The 18278-nt window shown below is 56.9% G+C and overlaps 5 protein-coding genes across 5 annotated transcripts; 1 reads left to right on the top strand and 4 right to left on the bottom strand.

Moving 5' to 3' along the window:
* Nucleotides 1-999: 999 nt before the first annotated feature.
* On the bottom strand, nucleotides 1000-2009 carry BBK36DRAFT_1139260 (NAD(P)-binding protein; the record flags this gene model as incomplete). Its single annotated transcript, XM_024893296.1, has 2 exons — nucleotides 1000-1668; nucleotides 1755-2009. 2 exons carry the CDS (start codon nucleotides 2007-2009, stop codon nucleotides 1000-1002), a joined length of 924 nt encoding a protein of 307 aa, XP_024752500.1.
* Nucleotides 2010-5253: 3244 nt separating this feature from the next.
* Nucleotides 5254-10304, top strand: BBK36DRAFT_1134698 (protein kinase; the record flags this gene model as incomplete). The annotated part of the gene is made up of 9 exons (XM_024892394.1): nucleotides 5254-5891; nucleotides 5922-5970; nucleotides 6001-6012; nucleotides 6043-6087; nucleotides 6121-6312; nucleotides 6349-7629; nucleotides 7666-7970; nucleotides 8196-10116; nucleotides 10175-10304. Coding segments are annotated over 9 exons (4573 nt in total), but the record flags the coding sequence as incomplete, so codon positions are not given.
* Nucleotides 10305-10755: 451 nt separating this feature from the next.
* On the bottom strand, nucleotides 10756-11535 carry BBK36DRAFT_1113268 (hypothetical protein; the record flags this gene model as incomplete). Its single annotated transcript, XM_024889888.1, has 1 exon — nucleotides 10756-11535. One exon carries the CDS (start codon nucleotides 11533-11535, stop codon nucleotides 10756-10758), a length of 780 nt encoding a protein of 259 aa, XP_024752498.1.
* A 609-nt stretch (nucleotides 11536-12144) lies between these two features.
* BBK36DRAFT_1167039 (alpha/beta-hydrolase) lies at nucleotides 12145-13712 on the bottom strand (the record flags this gene model as incomplete). The annotated part of the gene is made up of 3 exons (XM_024894991.1): nucleotides 12145-12644; nucleotides 12735-13577; nucleotides 13691-13712. The coding sequence occupies 3 exons, from the start codon at nucleotides 13710-13712 to the stop codon at nucleotides 12145-12147; spliced, it is 1365 nt and encodes a 454-aa protein (XP_024752497.1).
* A 790-nt stretch (nucleotides 13713-14502) lies between these two features.
* Nucleotides 14503-16723, bottom strand: BBK36DRAFT_1134697 (hypothetical protein). The gene is given in 7 exon segments (XM_024892393.1): nucleotides 14503-14551; nucleotides 14565-15329; nucleotides 15404-15405; nucleotides 15490-15515; nucleotides 15555-16522; nucleotides 16608-16618; nucleotides 16695-16723. 4 exon segments carry the CDS (start codon nucleotides 16500-16502, stop codon nucleotides 14623-14625), a joined length of 1683 nt encoding a protein of 560 aa, XP_024752496.1. The 5' UTR covers nucleotides 16503-16522; nucleotides 16608-16618; nucleotides 16695-16723; the 3' UTR covers nucleotides 14503-14551; nucleotides 14565-14622.
* Nucleotides 16724-18278: the final 1555 nt, after the last annotated feature.

Raw genomic sequence — 18278 nt, 5'->3', positions numbered from 1 at the left:
TTTTTTTCTTTTTCTTTCTCTTTTCCCACTCTCGTTTTGGGTATAGATAGAGGGGGTTTGCTTCTCGACCTGGGGCATGTTTGGGGGCGCCCTGGGCAAGTACTTGTATGAATCATGTGTGTATTGATGGCTGAATATACCTATACTGGATGAGGTTCACCTGTCCAGTTGAACCTCATTGTTGTTGTAAGCTTTACCGGGCCACGTACTTTATATGCTGCTGATGGAAGTCATTAGCCTTCTTGCGTTACTGGTGATAAAGGAGTACGCCCGTACTCTTGTGCTGTTCATACAAGCAAATACTAAGAATTATAAGGCTTCATACAGTGATCGGTCAATGTTACTACGGCTACCTATGAGGTAGTAGTATTTGTGTAGTTAAGTGACCATCCCTGAGCTTTGACCACCTCGACTAAATGTATGTTGTTGGTTCCGGGTCCATGGCCTTGGGACATGTATTATATACTGTGTTGTATTGCATGCTATAAGTGATCGATGGCAGTGATGATTTGACTACGACGGTTCCTGAACGTAGATATCGCCTAACTAGATAGATATATAAACTTAATAAGCATCATGGCGGTGTCTATTCTCCCCTTGAGAGGCTAGAGGAGAGTCGTGGGTGGAGGTGCTTTGATGGGGGTGGTTGCGGGTGTCTGGGGAGTGTTGATAGGGGGAAGTGGGATTGTGTATTTGAAGCGCGGAGACTACCTTTTTGCTTTGTTTAGTTGTGTGTTTTTGAGGGTTTGATACATGTAGAATCTTGTACGCTTTCATCTCCAGGTCACATTCTGGTTGGTCATTGGCTCTTCTATTGAGCGACTTGTGTCATTGGGAGTAATCCAGACGGGCCATCATGTAAATGATGCCTCACCAGTGACAGAGCGTTTACTTCATGCTTCTTGTATATCTATCTCAGGCGACTCCTGAACCCTGCAGTTTTTATGAATGAAGTTGCCGGCTCTGTAGACCAAGGTATGGATCCACCATACACCCAATTCACTTCTTCATGTACGGACTAGTCTCCAGCCATGTCCTCAAATCTTTCAGCTGCGGATACTGCCTCCTCAGCGCCGCGATATCTGCACCGTAACCCTCATTTTCAAAGAAGGAAAACATGGTGCTCATCTCCTTGGACGCGGCCAAGACCAGACTCGCCATGAAATCCCAAGTAACGGGCACAGGAGATCCAGTCTTTTCGCGGAAAATGTCCGACAACTGCTGAAAAGTGACCTCGTCCCCAGCGATCGAAATGGCTTTCCCATTGTACTCCTCCGAACGAAGGAACGCTTCCGCCGCGACCTCGCCAATGTCCTCCGTGGCCACGAGCTGGAGAGGCTTCTTCTGCTGGGAGAGCTTCGCCTTGATGGCTGTGGCGAACAGCTTGCCGAAGAAGCCGCCGTCGAGGTTCTCCATGAAGGCCACTGGTCTGAGGATGGTCCAGGACATTGCGGTGTTGTTTGATCTTGTGGAGTTGACGAGGTGGTGCTCGATGTTGTGCTTGCTGATGAAGTGCGGGATGTCGGTTGGGTTGGAAAAGGACTTTTCGCCGTGGCGGTCGACGGAGGAGTAGACGAAGTGCCGCACGCCGGCTTTGAGGGCGGAGTCGATGAGGGACGTGCCTTGGGCTTGTTCGATGGCTGGGCCTTTTGCGCCGGGTCTGAGGGCCTTTTTTATGGGGGATGTGTGTGTGAGTACTTGTATGAACTTTGGGCGTGTGGCATTTCTTTTCATGGTTGATGTGGTTACTTTACCTGAACGCTAAAGACTCCCCATGGAGACGAGCCGGTGACGTCTCTCGCGTGGTCGAACAGGGCGTCTGTCTTGTTGAGATCGCCCTGGAGGAGGGTGACCTTGGGGGATAAGCTGGCGAGCTTCTGGGCTGCGTTGGAGGTTTTGTCTCGTGTGACGGCGAGGAGTCTGAAGTCTGCGTTTCGGGAGAGGAGGGATCGGATGGCGGCGCCGCCTTGTCTGCCTGTGGCGCCGGTGATGAGCAGGGAGCGCGACATCTCGGTATGTAAGGCCGAGGTTGAGGGGGGAAGTGATGATGGACTTTTGAGAGGCGTAGATGGAATTGGGGGCGGCGTATTGGCTTCTGGGGACAATGATTGAAGGCTATACGTACAGGTATTTAATCCATTTCTCTAGTCACGGATCTGGGATCATGCGATGATGTCAAGGATGTCTTCTTTCTTTCTTCGCCTAATTACTTCATCTGATTAATCGACGACGGGCCCTACAGCTGGAAAGCTTTGCTTCTCTGGGGCAAGATACTGTGGTGGATATGTAACTCCGCAAGATGGGCGGGGAGGGGACTCCATATTCGGCGTCCGCAAAGAAGACCGAGTGCCGAATGCGCGAGGGGCAAGCGCGCGGTAGTTGAATAGGATGGGTTGATGCTCTTTTGAGGAATTAAGGCGATTGGTTGCTAAGATTTATGCATCATTTACCGGATGTCCGTGATCTCCACATGTAGGTATATGAGGGAAGCCTCGTGTTGTTGACTGTGGTCGTGTAAGTGAGGTGTTTTCCCTTCTTTGAGTGTACAGTCGGCACTTGTGCTACCTTGTAGAATCGCCATTCCTCCCTGATATCTAAGGGACTTTATTATAGATTCCCCTAGAAGCCCGATGGAAGTTCTTCTATATGTTGTCGGGCAGGCAGTTTGTTTCATTTGCTACTTGCAGGCACCTCGGCTTGGCGTCATCCTACATTTACTCGTATGAAGTATGTATACATGTGGTGTCGACTTAGTATTAGACGGCTTCCGAGCAATCATCTCAGAATATGCGTTCGATACTGGCATGGATATAGACACGTACTGGGGGACACGGGCAGAATTGCCCTATAAATTGAGACATTCAATGTATTGCATGCCTGGTCTGCTTGAGCGTTCGTTTCTAGGGAAGAAGCCAATTGCCAGCCGTTCACTTTTTTGTGTTCCTTTACCATATACTCGTCTTTCGTCCCGAATGATACTTGGATGCTGATTCTAAGAGCTCAACATCCAAGAAGGATTGGCATGAATGCCATGAGAAGAGTCTTGCCGGTAAGTCGTTGTACCTACATGTACACGTTCGTCTTCAGGGAGAGACGATGGACGTCCTGCAAGACTGTTGGCCGGTACTCTTTCAACCGAATACCTCTCCGTATAGAGTCGTTGGAAACGCCGCCATTCGCTGGAGCATATGCACTCTAACCTACCTATGGCTACCTTACCTACTCCATACTACATGCGGCCGGCCACTTGCCGGAGGGAACAGGCTCCGAGATGGGCCTGTCAGCCCTAGGGAGGAATGGGTCACGGGATAACTTGTATGCACGACACCGCCAACAAGTCTGCAACGGAATGGGGTACAACTTGCAGTAGACCAGAAAGATGTAGCTCTACGAAAAGAGGCACGATTACATGAGGGATGTGGCTTGGGGTGGAGGAAGCTCGCAATGAGGCGTCGAGGGACTGGGAGGGCGTTGAGCTGGGAAGCAACGAAGAGCTGCTTATCAAGTACAGGTGTATGCGTGCACCCGAGTGGATGACACCAGACTTTTCCCCAAGGTTAAAACACATCAATAAGACGAGAAACAGCGCTGATGCTGGGGAAATTTGCCATCGGTGCGACGCGCTGTCAAAGGAGGACCCCTGTCTCTCGGTCGTCGAACCGGTCCACCTGGTACCATTCAATTAGTATACATACAATTACATGTGCCTACAACGGGAGCCCTGATATCTCTCTGGAATCAAGGCCTTCATGTAAGTACCTATTCTGTAAGCAGAGTATGATAAACTGAGACAACAAAAGCGAAGCGCACATCAAACAACCATGTTCTTTGCATAGCTAAGGTACATACTGTAGGCGCGGAAAATAAAACACACTACTATCAAAGTATAGCAGGTTATCTCCATGTCGTCATATTACCCTTAAAGAAGCGTCTCCAAATCGGCAATGTGGCTTCACTTCCCGTAGGAGGTACTTTGTCCGTGACTGTCGGTGCGTGCCTGTACGAAGTACCTCCCGGTCATATGCGTGTGCCCGCTTTGGTGATGAAGGCGGGCTGCCTCGCAATGATGTCCAGCCCCTGTACTCTGTATCTTAAAGGTAGTACTTTGCAAAATGTCTGATACGAAGTGCGACGCACAACATATGAGATGGAAGCTTGTCTGGACCAAAAGAGGCTTCTATTTTCATTGGCTCGGCGATGGCCGCTGGGAAAGGCTGACGGTGGAGGTGACAATGAAAGAAGGCCGTGTTTCAAATTTCAGCCTTCATGTTGGATGGTAACACAACCAGAAGATGCATGCTGTGTGTACGAGCACAAAGTGATACGTGAGCTTAACAACCGCTGAGCTTGAAGCTGAGGTTGGTGGCAGCTTGACAAGCCTCAAGCCCTTTGTCCTGACGCCTCTTCCATCACCAAGGACCCCAGCATCGTGATAGTAGATGTCGCGTGTTTCCTCCGTCGCACGTGCAGATGCAATCAAATTGATGCTGTGCTTCGTATCTTTGTCCGGCAGCCCACAAGTAGCCCCGAAGCGGCGCAGCTCATTGGTCGGCCGGCGGGCGACGCTACGGGGGGCTGCAGGGGCTGCAGGGGTCCAGGAGGGGCCCTCTTAGTGCCTGCCTGCGCCGCTGCGAGTGCGAGGGTGCGCTAAACAGCCCGCTGGAAGCCTCCGTTTATAGCGAGCCAGGAGGTCGCGGCCCACTGATCCGTCCACGTACAGCCACTAACGCCGCAGGTGCTGGGCCACAGCAGATTCCATTCCGGCGATGTTTGCCAGCATTTGATCCACGGCCCACATGTTCATCTTTTGAGCATGAGCTTCGACCTTGGCTGTGCGACGTCCGTTCGTGCTGCTCCAGAAAAACCAGCAACTGGGATCCGAAGCGCTGCTCTGCGTCTGAGCTTCGTCCACCCTTCACGAGGACGCCGGCCTGCTGGGCGCGAGACCAGCTGCTCCCATGCTCTAGCGCCTGCCCAGCGTCCAGTCCGATAAGAACCAACCGCCAGAACGAACGACATCGGCCCAAGTCTTTGAGCGTCGACGCCCGAACGACAAGCTTCCCTTTTGCGGCGCAATTTCCTCGACCGTGGCCAGCGTGACGAGCACCCGCTCCCTTGTGTCGCTCGCCGAACCATCGACGGCGGCCCGCGACGGCCGCGATCGCTCTCCTCGAGCGAGACTGAGCTGCTCCCTGACAGCCCATAATCGAGACTCTGGAGCGGGCTTCCTCCTGCTCCTCCGTCTTCTCACAGCATGTATCAGGGCAGCCAGCGACATGGCTCGGCCAACGACCCCTCGAGGCCCTTCCAGGTGCCCCCTCCGCCGCCGCCTCCCGCCATGGCACCTCCCATGGCCGGGCCTCAGATGAACATGATGGTCCCTCCGCCTCCCCCGCCGCTTCGATATCCTGCCGTGCCTGGTCCGCCGTCCCAGGGCGTCATGCTGCCACCGCCCCCGAGCGGCCCTCCCCCTGGGAGCGGCATGATGCCAGCGCCAAACTGGCACGGCAACTTTGGGCGCCTGTACGATGGCCGTCCCAGCTACCCCGTGCCTCCGCCGCCCCCTACCAACCAGCACCAGCCGTATAACCCGACCAAGTTCCACCAGCACCACGCGTTGCAAGCGGGACAGGCAATGGTTGTGCCGCCTCCCCCGCGCCCGAGCGATGCAATGGGTGCCACGTATATCCCGACGGGGGAGACGTACGGTGAAGGTGTGGGCATACCGGGCTTTGGTCGAGAGGAAACGCAAACGTCGTGGCTCGCCTCCCCGTCGCAGAACGGGCCAGAGACGAGCGCCACGACGCCAATGGAAGAAAGGCAACAGGCGTACATGGGGGGGAACCACGCAAAGGGCCCGTCAGCAGCACCGAGTGCGCCTACTACCGCCAGTGCGCCGAGCACCATCCCTCCGGAGATAGCAGCGCAGTGGCCGTTGGACAAGGTCCTGCTGTGGCTGGCGCAGAACCAGTTCTCCAAGGACTGGCAAGAGACGTTTAGATCGCTGAATCTGTACGGAGCGCAGTTCTTGGAGCTGGGCAGCGCGCACGGCGGCCGTGGGAACTTTGGCATGATGCACCAGCGGGTGTACCCTCGCCTGGCGCAGGAGTGTGCGAATAGCGGGACGGGATGGGACCAGCCGAGAGAGAGGGAGGAGGGGAAGCGCATGCGGAGGCTCATCAGGAGTGTCGTTACCGGCCGGCCTGTCGAGGCTTCCAAGGCGATGCCCTCGCACAGCCGAAAGGAATCTACGGCTTCCAGCCAGCCCACGAGCCTTGCCCCTGCGAGCTCGGATGCCGCAGACAATCTCGAGTCTCCCATCGTGCCGGGCAACTCTCATACCCGGAGGTTCTCCCAAACCAGATCGACAACAATGCCGCCTGCAAATGGTACCGACAGCACAAATCACAGGAATGTGCTGAAGAACCTTGAGCTTGGACGGCAGAGTCCCACTGGCGAGCAGGCAGCCCATTGCTCGAGCCCGGCCGGCAGCCCAGCAGCCCAGCCCACCCTTTTCCACTCGGCTACCACTCCGATCTTATCATCCTCGCCCAACTCATCCAAGTTTACACATCGATCGAGGAACAGCACCGATTCGGCCGCGTCCAACGCCGCCATCTACGGCTCGGGCATTCCCCCAGAGGCCGCCGGGCTCATGACACGAGGCATGAGCCTGGCAGAGCTCATGTCGTCGTCGAGAAGGGATGACAGCTATTCCAAGCATGCCGAGTCTCCGTCATCTGCCAAGGACTCCAAGGGTCTCCTTAGTTTCTTGTCCAGGAGGAGGCGGCAACACGTGGACGGCGCCTTTCCTTCGCCTGACGATCTCGACTCTCCCACTTCACCAGCCTTTCAAAAGTCTTTGTCAATAACTACCCATGGATCGGATGCCGGTTACGCTCACCCGGACCCATCCAGCATCACTTCACATTACGAACCAAAATACGGTGTCGGCCAGGCCAGAACATACGTCCTGGCTACCATGGACCACTGGAACTACCGGATGTGCGACATCACCGATGCAGAGACCGCGGCGGACATTCGGCAAGCCATCTGCCACAACCTTGGCCTTCCAGATATTGAGGGCTCCTTCATATACTCAACCGAGCTGGGCCAGTTTGAACATGCTGAACCCCTGGATGACCAAAAGCTCCTGACCAGCAAGCGCGTAAAGGCCGATTCTGCGGGCACGCTCAAATTCTTCGTCACCTCTCATAGCGCGCTAACCCCGAGCCTGAGCAGCGAAGTGCCCAGCTTGTTGTCGCCAGACGCCATTCCGCCGGGCATAGACGCAGAGGCGTACGCGCGTCTCAACGGACGCCAGAGATCTAGCTCGTCCCCGCCCACGTCTCGGTCAAACACGCTGAACTCGCTTGCAACGGACAAGGTGGACGAGAATGCGCTGGCTCAGGAGGCGCTCGAGTACAAGGCCGAAATGGCCAGGAAGCAGCGTGAATACCTCGCCAAGAAGAAGCAGGCTAACTTGAAGGAGCCGCCTGAATCCGTCATGGGCTTCGGCATCGTGGGCAGGAATGTCGACTTCGACCAGCCTCGGCTCTCACCATACGAAGACAGAAAGCCCGAGCACCTCTTCCCTCAGCGACGACCGCCGGCGCCGCCAAGTGACCCGTCCGCAACACTGATCAAGGCCAATTCACTAAGCAGGAAAACAGGACGGCAGATGAACGGCAATGCTGCCGCTGCCGAGGGGCACGCCACGCCGCGACATCCGCTTCCTTCCGCCGCCGGGCCCCCTGAGGCTGAGACCGTGGAGAATGGCAAGAAGGCAAAGTCTTCCTTCATACCCGCCGCGGGCATGGGCGGCTTTGTAGGTGCGGCATTGGTTGGCATGGGCAGAAACCTGTCAGCCATCGGCCAGTCGACGGCCAACGGGCCGCGAGGAGTGTCTCCCAACAGGACCGTGTCACAACCAGTTTCAGCCAGCAACGGCTCGCAGCAGCTGTCGCCAGGTAAGAAAGCAATGTCTACTGTTGATTTTCGTGAATTCGGCTCTGGCAGGCCCAGTTCGGGCTCGGGCTCTCCCAAGACCCTCACCTGGAGCCCCGGGAACATGGCTTTTGTTGTACCAGACTATACACTCGCCCCCTTGCCCCCTTTGGTGGCCGCAATATTAAGCAATGATGAAGCAAGTACTAAATCAAACATGATAGGGCAACGGCCGCCGTCGCCGGCAGAGCTCAGCCCCAGTTCGACCAAGCCGTCGCCGCCCACGGCAAATCCGCCGTCGCCGCCCGCCAACAACAGCAGCAGCAACAACAACAACAGCAGCAGCAGCAACAACAACAACAACAACAACAACAACAACAACCCGAAATCACCTGGCCCGGACCTGGACTTTACGGACACGGATGTGCAGTTTACCCAGCCGCCTCTAACACAGCAGTCCTCCTCATCTGCGCAGGGTCGTCCGCCGCCGGCTGACGATAGCGACGACGATTCTGACGATGGGTTGTTTGCCATCCCGCTCGCCGGTAGAGAGAAGGGCAAATCGCCAAACAGCAAACCCGGACATGCGCAGAAGCCCAGCTTGACCGTGAATACCTCGCGACCAAAGGGCAAGACCTTATCAGTATCCTTTACCTCCCCCAAGTCGACAAGCGAAAACGCAGACGACTGGTCGAGGGCCGGCAGCAGTTCTCGGCGGACCCCTGGAACCCCCGGCTCGGAGTCTTGGGAGTCTGACAAGGAAGTCAAACTCGGCCGCCGCAAGTCGTTTATCGAGAAGGACGTGTGGGCGAATCGACCCCCGACCGACGATTTGCTCAACAACCTCGACGATTTCTTCCCCAACTACGACCTCGACGAGCCTGTTCTTGAGGACAGCGTCTCGGCCGAGATAACAACGTCCCCGATCCCCGAAGTCGAAGAGTCGCCACAGCAGACTGTGCCTCCTGCTGGTCCGGCTCCAGCCATGTACCAAGACAGCATAAACTCGACTCCTGCTCCTGCTGCACCTGTCCCCGCTCCTGCGGTTGCGTCCTCAAGCCAGTCTGTCTACGACGGGGACACGCTTGGCTCTGACGAGTCGACGTTGAAGGCCCTGGACCGCCGCCCGTCCATACAAACCGTGGCGCAGAAGAGCATGAGGCGTTCTGGCGGGCTTGGGCGTATGAAGTCCATCCGTGAAGTTGCCCGGGGTGCCCACGAGGCCAACAAGCGACTCACGCACGCGCAAGCCCCGAACAATGCGGGCAATGCCGCTACGAGCGGGATCATGCGCCGGAAGAGCACCAAGATGTTCAACGCAAACATTGTGCAGATTCGACCGGACCAGCGCGGCAGCATGATCTTCCCGCAGATTCCGCAGGACACTTTGCCTAAGCGGCAGACGACATTTAGGTGGTTCAAGGGCCAGCTCATCGGCAAGGGCACCTACGGCCGCGTGTATCTGGGTATGAATGCCACGACCGGTGAGTTCTTGGCCGTCAAGGAGGTGGAGGTCAACCCCAAGGCGGCGGGAGGAGACAAGAGCAAGATGAAGGAGCTCGTGGCGGCTCTGGATCGCGAAATCGACACGATGCAGCACTTGGACCACGTCAACATTGTGCAGTACTTGGGATGCGAGCGGAAGGAAACCAGCATCAGCATCTTCCTAGAGTATATTCCTGGTGGCAGTATCGGCTCGTGCCTGCGCAAGCACGGCAAGTTTGAAGAGTCTGTCGTTTCGTCCCTCACTCGTCAGACGCTGTCTGGGCTGGCGTACCTCCACCGCGAGGGCATCTTGCACCGAGACCTAAAGGCAGACAACATTCTCCTTGACCTGGATGGCACGTGCAAGATCAGCGACTTTGGCATCTCCAAGAAGACGGACAACATCTACGGCAACGACAAGTCAAACAACATGCAGGGATCCGTCTTCTGGATGGCGCCCGAGGTGATCCGGTCGCAGAACGAAGGGTACAGCGCCAAGGTAGACATTTGGAGCCTGGGGTGCGTCGTGCTGGAGATGCTTGCGGGCCGGCGGCCGTGGAGCAAGGAGGAGGCCGTCGGAGCCATCTACAAGATTGCAAACGGAGAGGCGCCCCCGATCCCCGAGGATGTCCAGGAATCTATAGGCCATCTCGCCGTGGCGTTTATGATGGACTGCTTCCAAGTGTAAGTTTTGGAGAGATTAATTTGCAGGAGAGACAGCAGTGCTTACAAGGTGATGCAGGAATCCGGTTGATCGACCGACAGCCGATGTGCTCCTATCGCAGCATCCGTTTTGCGAAGTGGATATCAATTACAACTTTTGCGATACTGTCTTGTATAAGAAGATCAAGGAGACGTACAAGACGGCGTAGGGAGCCGATTCGGAAGGCGAAGTTGGTTGTCTGAAGCGCAAACGGCTGCGTGTGTGTCTCGTTTAGTTACCGATGGAGTCTTAGCCCATGTTAGACGAGGGGAGTGCTTTTGTATTATAGGATCACGCATAGCATGTGATAGGTTTTGGATATCAAAAGATGGAGCAATGGAGTCGAGATAAGGGAGAGTGCTTGTTTTCTGTGCTACGGTTGCTGGCGACCGACATCTACGGGGGAGAAGTCTTGAATAATGCTACACACTTACGATGAAGCACTGGGAGCTGTTCAGCAAGTTTCTGCCCGCACAACAGAGTATGCTCGCGTGAACTTTTACATCACGATCACTTAAGCATGAGCTAGAGAGAGAGGGAGAGAAGTGGGAGATTATAGGGGACAACAGCAGTCAACTCAAGGGTTCTCCGATCGGGCTGTAGTAAGTTTTACCCAACTCTCATTGCGTCTTCCCTCTCTCCAAACCCTCTCGCTCATCCGTCCCCAAAGCCCAATCCAGGAGCCCGATGCCGCCAAAATACACATCGAACCGCTCATGGTGGCGATCATGCTTCCTCGCGAGCCCGCCAAAGAAGTCGTACCCGCTATGCACCGTGGCCGTCTCGACGAGCTGGAGCGCCAGAAACGCCCACATGGTGAGTATGTGCGCGCGCAGGAGCGCGGGCGGGAGCAATATGGGCAGGACGTTTGCGCCCAGGTGCTCGACGGGGTGGGCGTACTGCGAGGCGAAGGCGACGGGGGCGGTGAAGCGGTGGTGCGTCTTGTGGAAGCGGCGGTACAAGGGCGGGTGGTGGAGGACGCGGTGGGAGGTGTAGAAGAGGAGTTCGCGGAGGAGGACGCTGAGGAGGATGTGGGCTGTGAGTTCCGAGAAGGAGGGGAGACGGGGGTCGATGCGGATCCTTTGCTGCGAGTGTGAGGATGATGATGATGATGATGCATAGAGGAGAGTGGCATGGAGGACGAGGACGAGGAGCTGGTTGCGGAGGCAGATGGCGATGGAGTGGAGGATTTCGGCGGCGGAGGGCTGTTTGGGGGGTGGTTGGAGCTTGTGCCTTGCTGAGAAGGCGGGGAGGAGGGTGTCGAGGGAGAGGAAGACTGTGCAGGGAATCCACCAGAAGATGAGCTGGACGAGGAGGGTGCCGACGAGGTCGATTGTGAGGGGGCTGTGGGTTGATACGATGGTGCTCCAGAGGGAGGCCGCGGAGTTGATGAGGGTCATGGTGAGGTTGAGGATGCTGAGATTTTATGGTGTTTGGGGATTTTGTCTTTCAACGAGATTTGTCTCTGACGGGGTGTTAGCATGGGGGAAGATGAAGATATAAGGGTGATACGATGGATGGGCAGAAGAGTTTTCTCTTCTTGTACATCGACAGCTCCCCTTTGGTGGTTGTGCTCCTTTAAGGGCTTAGTGCTTAACACGCGCGGATGGAAGTTGAGATGAGAGTTCTGATCTTGCCTCGGCTTGTGCGTGAGGGGCAAAATGGAAAAAAGTGTCATGAAAAGCTGAGAGACCAATGTGGTAATAGAAACGGAAGATGTGGCTTGGACGGGCCGGGTGCTAAAGAAGCTAGGGGGGGGGTTGGGGTTGGGACCTGTTGGATCCTTTCCCCACGTTCTAGTTGGACTTGATCTGGGGTTGGCGAACCTGATGTTATCAACCTTGATGTGGAGGCCGTTACTAGTTGTTCATCTCACAATACCATCTCATTGGGGCTTCTACGGTGGCTGCTCAGCTTCATCTGTCCTTCCCCAGACCTCTTGCTTATACACCGTGCCTCGGCTCACACGCTGAACATCCCGTATACTATACGCATACAAACACAACCCTTCACCCGCTCCAGCCCCCCTCAAGCCACTCCTGAACGATCCGCCAGCTCCCCTCACGCACATCCCCCGGCACCGTATGCCCCGCCCCGTCCACCGTCACAAACGCCAGCCCCCGCGCCCCCTTCCACCTCCCCGTCGCCCCCGCCATGCCCTCCTCCGGCAGCGCCGCCCACTCGGCCAGCCGGTAGTCGGCCAGCCCGCTCCAGCGCAGGTTGTCGTACGCCCAGACGTTGCCGGGCGTGTTGACGACGTAGTCCTCGTTGCCCTGGAGGACGAGGACGCGGATGCCGGCGTCGAGCACGGCGGCGACGAGGCGCGTCGTGGGGCGGAAGGGGTCCTTGGCGAGGTCGTAGGCCGCGTTGAGCGGCATGTCGACGTCCGCGAAGGTGAAGGAGGGGGGGAAGCGGAGGGCGGACTTGATGGCGGGCTGGTTGAGGTAGGCTGTGATGTTGCCCTTGCGGATGTCGGCGCACCAGGGCCAGTTGGGACACGGGATGTGGACTGGAGATATGAAGTCAGTCTTCGTGTGCTGGCTTTGCCGCTTATATGAAGAGAAATGGGGGGTCAGATGGTTGATAGCCCGAAACTTACCGTTGAAAGGGTTCCTTTTGCCAGCTTCGACCTCGGCGTAGTAGTACGGATGAACCACCTCCTCGAGAAAGGTCATCATGCCCCAGCACTCGTACCCGTCGCCGCTGGCATCGCAGTTCCGCCCCAGCTCAAAGACCTTGGGGACGGCTCGCCGCAGGGCGTCGCACGTCGAGTCGTTCATGATCTTGCCGTGGTGGCCGTACCCCTTGCACAGGAACTCGTACGTGCCCACCGCGGGAGCGGCAAAGTCGACGAGTGCGTCGACCAGGATCAGCGAGGAGATGTTGCCCCTGAAGGCGTCGGGGGAGTTGAACCTCTGCGAGTCGAGGATATGAGTAAGGTAGACCGGCGCGTAGTGCCCGCCGTAGGACTCCGCGGCGATGTGAAGCGGGAGATGGGCCCTGTCGGGAAAGACTGTGCCAAAGAAGATGTTGAGAAAGGCCTGGAAGTCGGCCGCGCCGTCGACGTCGTGGCTCTGCGGGGGCGAGCCGGGCGCGCGGGACGAGAAGCCGACGCCGGCGGGCTGGTCGAGGAAGAGGACCGAGGCGTTGTTGTTCCAGGCGTAGGGGTTGGGGACGGTGGCGTTGACGTCGTCGCCGGGGTCGAGCCAGCAGGCGCCGAGCTCGTTGAAGAGGCCCATCATGGAGCTGCCGCCGGGCCCGCCGTTGATCCAGAGGATGACGGGGTCGCGGAGGGGGTCGCCGCGGCTGTTGAAGAACCAGAAGAAGAGGCGGTGGGAGGGGGAGACGTCGACGGTGCCGGTCCAGTGGGATTCGCCGTACGTGGCGCATGTCGAGTCGTTTTGGGGGTGGAGGGTGTATTGGCCGGGTGTGAAGGGGGTGTCTGATGCTGGGGAGGAGGAGGATGATGATGTTGTTGTGAGGATGTTGTCGATGTCTGGGTTTGTCAATGGTTGTTGCTGTGAGGCTCCGGTTGCGAGGCTTTGGGGTTGGAACTCGGGAGCGATGTCGAATGCATTGTATTGTTTGGTTGGGAAGAAGGGGGGGAGGCGGAGTTGTGCTGTTGCGCTGCCGGCGAGCAAGAGGCTCGAGGCAACAACGCCTTTGAGCAGCATCGTGAAGCTTAGTGTTGTCAAGTCTCTTCAACTGTTGTTATTTCAAGACTCGACCAGAATGAAGCTACGCCGATGTTCAACAAGCTTGTTGGCTACTGATAGATAGATAGATAGAGGGAGAGAGAGGGAGAGAGAGGGGGAGAGAGAGAGATAGACTTGTGTTGTTATCCCCCGCGGGGTCCGTCTACTGTACCCGATTCCTACGCGTTCCTCTATTCAGACATGGATCTTACATGTTGTTGGAGTAGTCCCATAGCAAGACTGGCGAAAAAGTCACCATCACGACAGATGGCAAGAAAGCAACCCAACACATCAAATAAACGTGGAGGATAGATATGCCAAGTAGCGTAAAACAAAAAAAGGGCAGTATTATTGAGTCATTTCATCACTATCATTATATATCCGGTATTTATAGCCTTCGTGGCACATGTCCCTCCAGATCCGTGAGACGCAATACACAAGTAAAATAAGGAGAGTAGAACAAGACAGCATCCGCCAGCTGTAACCAAGACGTTCCCTTTGTCGTCAAACAATGAAGCAATCTACACGTCATGTCCAAGCAAACATCTCATCCAAAGTCCAAGCAAGATAACGAACATACTTGCAATCCCATGTAATTCATTAAGTCGTGACTTCGTCGTCTTTCCCCAGAACAGAACACCCCCACCCCCCTTCGACGGCTTCATAGTTTCTTCATGTAAGCGTGGCCAGCATCGCGCGCATACGTCCAGGGCCAGGACCTAGGGAGGGGGGTTTCCGAGTCAGCTTTGCCAGCTCTCGAGAGAATCAAGACATAGGAAAAAGCGGCGCACCTTATCGGTATTTCGGCACGCTGATGGACATCCTACCTTTCTTGTCCTTCTCGATCCGCGCCGGCTTGTGGGACGCGACCCGCTCGACCTGCTCCTCGTAGACGACCAGCTCGCCGTTGGGCAGCCTCTCGGTGCGGATGACCTCGCGCTCGCCGGTGACGCGCGGGCGCACCGCCAGCTCCTTCTCCAGGGCGCGGATCTCGGCGCGGATCTCCTTGCCGCTGCGGGATCGCGACCGGTGGCGCTCGACGAGCTGGTAGTCGCTGCTGCTGCCGCCGAGGGCGACGCCGCTGCCGTGGCTGCTGTGCCGCGAATGGCTGTGCCGCGAGTGGCTGTGGCGGTAGTGGCTGCGGCGGTAGTGGCGATGCGTGTGATGGCGCGAGTGCGAGCGGTGGCGGCTGCGGCTGCGGCTGCGGTCGCTCGAGGACCGCGACCGGTCGCGGTACACGGTCTTGTCGACGAGCTCGACGGCGTCGCGCGGCGCGGCCTCGATGATGACGGGCGGAGGCGGAGCGGGGGCCGAGACGACGATGGTCTGCGGCTGCGGCGGCGGAGGCGGAGCGGGCGCCTCGTGGTGGATGATGACCTCCTCTCGGCGCTCGCGGATGATGTCCTCTTCTCCTCGCCGGTCACGAATGATGTCCTCTTCGCGGCGCTCGCGGAACAGGTCGCCGGCTGAGGAACGGGCAGCAGAGATTTCCAGCTCGCCTGTTGCGTTGTCTCATCAGTATTTTGCGAGGGGGTAACGGGGAAGAAGAAGAAGAGGAGGAGAGTCGACTTACTGCTCTTGTACTCCTCGCTGAGCTTCAACAGGTAGTCGATGTTGGCTTGGCCGAGCGCCTTCTGAACGACAATGACATTGCCCTACATCATTCGGATGGTCAGTTTCTTCTTCTACTTTCCCATTCTCATGTCAGGCAAAAAGACACACACCTCTTCCACAAAGGGATACCCGATATCGATCAAGGCCCGCTTCGACACCAGTCGCAGGGGAATCCGCGTCTTGCCCTTCTTCGGATACTCGCTCTTGCTGCTCTTGGCGCTCTTGACGGTGGTGCCGCCGCTGCTGCTGGAGCTGCTGGAGCTGCTGCTGCTGATGCTCGACGACCGGCTCGACGACTTGGACACGCGGGACCGGCCGCGGCGGTGGTGGCTCCTCTTGGTCGAGCGGGAGTCGCGGCTGCGGCTGCGCTTCTCCTTGACGACCTTGTCCTTCTCCTTCTCCTTCTCGCGGATGATCTCGCGCTCGACGATGCGCTCGGCGGGATACCGCGGCAGGGGCTCGTCCATGTGGTCGTGCTCGACGTGGATGTCCTCGTAGAAGCGCTCGTCGTAGCGCCGGGCCGGCGGCGGCAGGCCCCGCGTCTTGGGCAGCGGGATGGGCGTGTACTTGGGGGCGTGGTAGTCGTCGCGCAGGATGTCGTCGCGGCGGATGTCCTCACGGCGGACCGGCACCGGGAACTCCTCGCGCTGGTCGAGGAAGCGCGGCAGCGGGCGGCGGTCGTACGTGTCGAGGGACGACTGGCGGCGCAGCAGCGTCGGGCGGCGCGGCGACGAATCCCGCATGTACTCGCGGTCGCGCTCCTTTTCCATGACGACGCGGCGGTCGAAGGAGTCGCCGCGGATCTCGGACCGGCGGTCGAGGCGGTCGAAGCGGTCGTCCTCGTAGAAGCGGCGGTCGCGGACGATGTCGTCCTCGTAGGATGTGCGGCCGTACTTGCGGTCGAATCGCTCGTCCGAGTGGTCGCGGTGGCTCCGGCCGCCGCTCATGAAGACGCGGTCCCGTTCCCGGTCCTCCTCGACGAAGCGGCCTCGCTCCTGGACCCTGTCGCGGTCGCCACCGAGGCGATCCCGCTCCCAGCGATCTCCACGGCTAGCCATGGCTGTGTTTGTGTGTGTGTCCGGTTTTTTACTTGTCGACAAGACCAGGGTAGAAAAAGGGCTGAGCGAGGAAGCAGGTCGTTGTCTGGTATTATATCGCTCTCTCTCTCTTTGTTGGTGTGTCCAAGCGGTACTAAATGAGTTAAAAAAGCAAAGAAGAAACAGGATACCGGCTGTTTTTGAAACAAACTTGTTCCGAAGCTCGCTCTGCTGCCTCTGAAACGGGCTGAAGAGATGAAAGAACAAAAACGAACAGAGACGGCGACACAAGGAACGAAAAAAAGAGGGCCAAAGGGGAGGAGGGGGGACCCGACACTCACACGCCCGGCTATATGAAATAACTCGCCCTTTTCTCTCGTCCCAGCTTGCGAACAGATGGAAGTGGGCGGCGATGACGTTTGGGTGTGCTGAGCCCCGCTTGAAGGGCCTTTCCAGGCGGTTCCAGGATTTGGTGACAGGGGTTGCTTGTCTTTGCACTGCTTGTCCTCGCCTGGATGATGCTAAGACAGCGGAGAGATGCTAGTGGCCAGCCTGAGGCCCCCCGTGATGATAAGCCACAGGTGAGGTCACGGAACAAGGCAAGGGAGGGGGCCTTTTTTTGCTGGGCGGCAGAAGGGGAGTGAGTTGAGAGAGCCGGGGGCTGATGTGCCTCTCGTGATGATGGTGGGAGTGTGGCTGGTGATGGGGTGAGATGGTGTTGATGGCCTTTTCACAGACCCCATATCCACCTTTGGGATGCAATCATGTACGAATCTCACTGTACAATACTTTACGGACACAAAGGAGTCACAGAGTCGGGAAGTAAGAAGCTCAGAGACAAGAGGCCACGGGGGACGCGTCCGCAGGTTAGCAGGAGCCCTCATGTGGCTCTGCATAGACACAAGCGCGAGCCCGCCATTTTGGTCATTTTTTCTGTTCAGGTGAGGGGAGAGACCCCTGGTGACTCTTTTCTTTTCGCTGGCCGGACGGGAAAGACATCCATAATAATGCGATTCGTATGTAGTACTACCAGCAAGGACAAGGACAAGGCACATCTGCCGACCGACCTGTGGGAGAATAAACTGCATCCCCACTGCGTTCGCTGTCAAACAAGGATACCTGAAAAGAGGAGCAAGAAGGCAACGAAAATCAAGGCTTTTTAGCTGCATTATGGGGATGGATGGAGATGTTGTTCAGCGAGGGCTCCCCCTGCATGGACAAAGAAGCATGGACCCTTGGGTGGACGGTGAGCGGTTTGGTTGAAGAATGCTTTGAAGAGAGGTGAAAGAATGCGTTTTGCGTTGTGAAGATGGGGCTACAGAGACAAAAGATGAGTCAAAATGAGTTGATATGAAAATAGATGAATGTGAACGAATCCCTGAATGAATGAATGAAGTAGACTAGTGAATGAATTATGTATGAATGAGGTGAACAAAGATAAAGTCCAAGGCCGGGAATATGATGGCTCACAGCGAGGCCTCTCAGCTGGGCAACATCAACTCCACCAGCAGGCAAATCATCACAAAGGATGCTGCCACACTCCTCCTCCGTACCTTACTCTAGACAGACAACTGGATAGTAATACGAGCGAGATTGAACACGGAGTTTGCATTCGACCAAACAAATCGACTGACCTGAAGACTCAAGTACGCCTAGAACCAGCCCCCCAGAGAAACTCTCCGTAGCCCAAACCCAATAGACTGTTAGTTTCCCATCATCGCTCACATCTCCCCTGCATTTCAACAGCAACAGGCCGCCCCGTCGACAACGAACACGACGAAGCCCTTTCTTCCCTGC

Source organism: Trichoderma citrinoviride, assembly GCF_003025115.1.
Source record: "Trichoderma citrinoviride strain TUCIM 6016 unplaced genomic scaffold BBK36scaffold_3, whole genome shotgun sequence".
In the NCBI taxonomy this organism is placed as follows: domain Eukaryota; kingdom Fungi; phylum Ascomycota; class Sordariomycetes; order Hypocreales; family Hypocreaceae; genus Trichoderma; species Trichoderma citrinoviride.
The sequence above is the reverse complement of the archived record's forward strand: the minus strand, read 5'-3'. Positions and strand labels throughout refer to the sequence as shown.

Coding starts and splice junctions, on each gene's coding strand:
- BBK36DRAFT_1134697 (XM_024892393.1), bottom strand. CDS start 16,502: ATGGCTAGCCGTGGAGATCGCTGGGAGCGGGATCGCCTCGGTGGCGAC. Junction 15,516..15,554: donor GGTATCCCTTTGTGGAAGAG/GTGTGTGTCTTT, acceptor ATGGGAAAGTAG/AAGAAGAAACTGACCATCCG.